General features: G+C 33.3%; 1 protein-coding gene across 1 annotated transcript; it reads right to left on the bottom strand.

The window, feature by feature from the left end:
- Nucleotides 1–443: 443 nt before the first annotated feature.
- LOC132149603 (NAD(P)(+)--arginine ADP-ribosyltransferase 1-like) lies at nt 444–1,991 on the bottom strand. The gene is made up of 3 exons (XM_059558986.1): nt 1,954–1,991; nt 1,740–1,844; nt 444–1,664 (listed from the first exon to the last, which is right to left on the bottom strand). The coding sequence occupies exons 2-3, from the start codon at nt 1,788–1,790 to the stop codon at nt 906–908; spliced, it is 810 nt and encodes a 269-aa protein (XP_059414969.1). The 5' UTR covers nt 1,791–1,844; nt 1,954–1,991; the 3' UTR covers nt 444–905.
- Between the last annotated feature and the right edge of the window lie 466 nt (nt 1,992–2,457).

Here is a 2,457-nt window from a genome sequence, read left to right as displayed (position 1 = left end):
TTTTGACATTTGTTCATTCAGTCTCTCATTAACTTTATAAATTCACCATTAACCTCAAACAGATTTCAGCCATTCAACAATATCAACAGCTCATAACAACCTTTTAATTGGACAAAAGTCAAAGAATAGGTAACTTTACAACATTAAGAATATAATTATCGAGTTCAAATGTGGTACTACAAAGTTAACTTTCATTCTGTATTTAGCTTGCTGTGAGCTGAAGTGTGATCTTGATGCATTCAGCTCATGTAAACCAGTTTAGCTCATCAGATAATGCAACACGTCTGGTCTGTTTGTGGTTCCACAACATGCACAAATTGTCAGTCTATCTGGGTATTAGTGGCCATATGAAAAATGTATAATGTAGGCCTATATTTTAAAAGTTATAAGTTGTTCACTGAATGTACACTAAGAAAAACACAATTACAGTTTATATAAAAGACTACAACAAGCCCATTTAACCAAATACTGTTTATTGAACATTTTTAGCAATCAGTGGTGAACATTAGCATGCTGCTACAACTAATAATAATAAAATAATGAAATTGTATGGAATGAAAGTTTGTTCATGTATTACTCTTAAGTAAACAGAATAAACACATTTTTTTAAATATCTGATATTGCCAATATGTATTGTTGCATTGCCATAAAAGATTTATTATAGCAAAGCACAACAATGTTGTTCAGTAATGTGATGCAACAATTTTGTAAATGAAAGAATGTGTATGTGTGTGTGTGTGTGTGTGTGTGTGTGTGTATATATGTATATGTATATGTATATGTATATGTATATGTATATATATATATATATATATATATATATATATATAAAACAAAGAAACATTGAACTACACTTTTTGAACTACACAATTTTGTGGAACTGATTACATTAAAAGCACTTTCAGCTAAGGGCAAAACATACATTTCTTGGTTGGTTTCTTTAATAGAGCACAGTTTAGGTCACTTTTTATTCCAATGCTGTTTAACTCAAACACAGTCTGACACCTGAGATTGGGCTTATCTGTCATGTTTTTGACAACAGTGACATTAAACATCTCATATGGAGGAATCAGCACCTCTCCTTCAAACGGAAGCCTAGAATATTTTGTAATATTAGCACCTTCACAAGTGTTGATTACAAAACAAGTTACATTTCCAAAACTTTTTGCCCTGCCAGGAAAAACAGAGGAGGATGTAAATGAGCCTAAACGAATGGCTGCAAAATCACTCACATTAAATGTAACATTTGTACCACGATAAGTTTTATAGCATTTATTTTGTTTTTTCTTCAGAATCTGTATCGCATCTGTTAACAGAAAGTGAAGTGAATACCATTTGTATGTCCTGGCTGTGTAGGTTTGTTTGCCACTACGAGTGTCATTGTTGAATTTAACATATATTTTAGAAATTGGGTCAGTATACACCCAGATAGCCATTTTATGTTTTTTTCTAAATCTACTGAAAATATTCCAGTTACGGGTAACATTCTTTTCAGCCTGATTCCAAGCATTTCTAAAATCAGGTGACTTATTGAGTTCCTCCTTCAGATATTTAGTTCTCACACAACATGCCATTTTCGAATTACAGCCCTTATATTGGTCATCAACTGAATTCAGTGCCATATCCAGTGGAAATATCTGTCCTTCAACAGCTGCCCTGTGATCCTGCAGCATCAGGAATCATAATTATCAATCATCAGTATTCATGTCTGTAATATTCATAATAGAACACAATCTTACCTGTCCTAGAGCAGCTAAAATGAGAAGAACAGCTTCAATGATCAGCAACATCTTGATTGAGTCAAATCCCTCAGATTCTCTAGTAGATCTAGTGAAGATCAGATGCTGAAAGACAAGAAACCCAACAACATCCTTTTCTCAAATACTAAACCAGTGACTAAGTATAATAGAAAGCAATATGTACATTGACGTTTTATGTGAACACTAAACTTACCTGAGGATACTGTTCTCTTTTGTTGTCAGATTTTAACTTTTTGTTGTTTTTCAGGAGTTTAGGAGCAACAGTGAGAGGAGAAGATCAGAAAAGCCAGTCATTCACAGCCAGACGACAACGACACTGTCCATTTTATATACCTGGTAGTGTGTGTGTGTGTGTGTGTGTGTGTGTGTGTGTGTGTGTGTGTGTGTGTGTTTTCTAAGAAATAATAGTGTGATTGTGATGCATCTAGCTCATCTAAATGGTTTACGTCATTAGCACTTGGTAAAGAGCTGATGTTTGTGAGGTTTCACACCGGACAAACTCAAAGTCTTAAGTTCCTGTCTATCTAACATATATGCTAGATTAGTACTTTAAAACTGATATCCTAAAAATGTGTAATAATGGTACATGATGGAAATTGTTGATGACAATGTATATGTCTGCAATATGTCCCATCTCTTTTCCAAGCACTAAACCGAATATTCAAAAGAAATAAACATAAAAAAATGAAAATGTATG

Source organism: Carassius carassius, chromosome 9, assembly GCF_963082965.1.
Source record: "Carassius carassius chromosome 9, fCarCar2.1, whole genome shotgun sequence".
Classification (NCBI taxonomy): Eukaryota; Metazoa; Chordata; class Actinopteri; order Cypriniformes; family Cyprinidae; genus Carassius; species Carassius carassius.
This window is presented reverse-complemented; position numbering and strand designations above follow the sequence as displayed.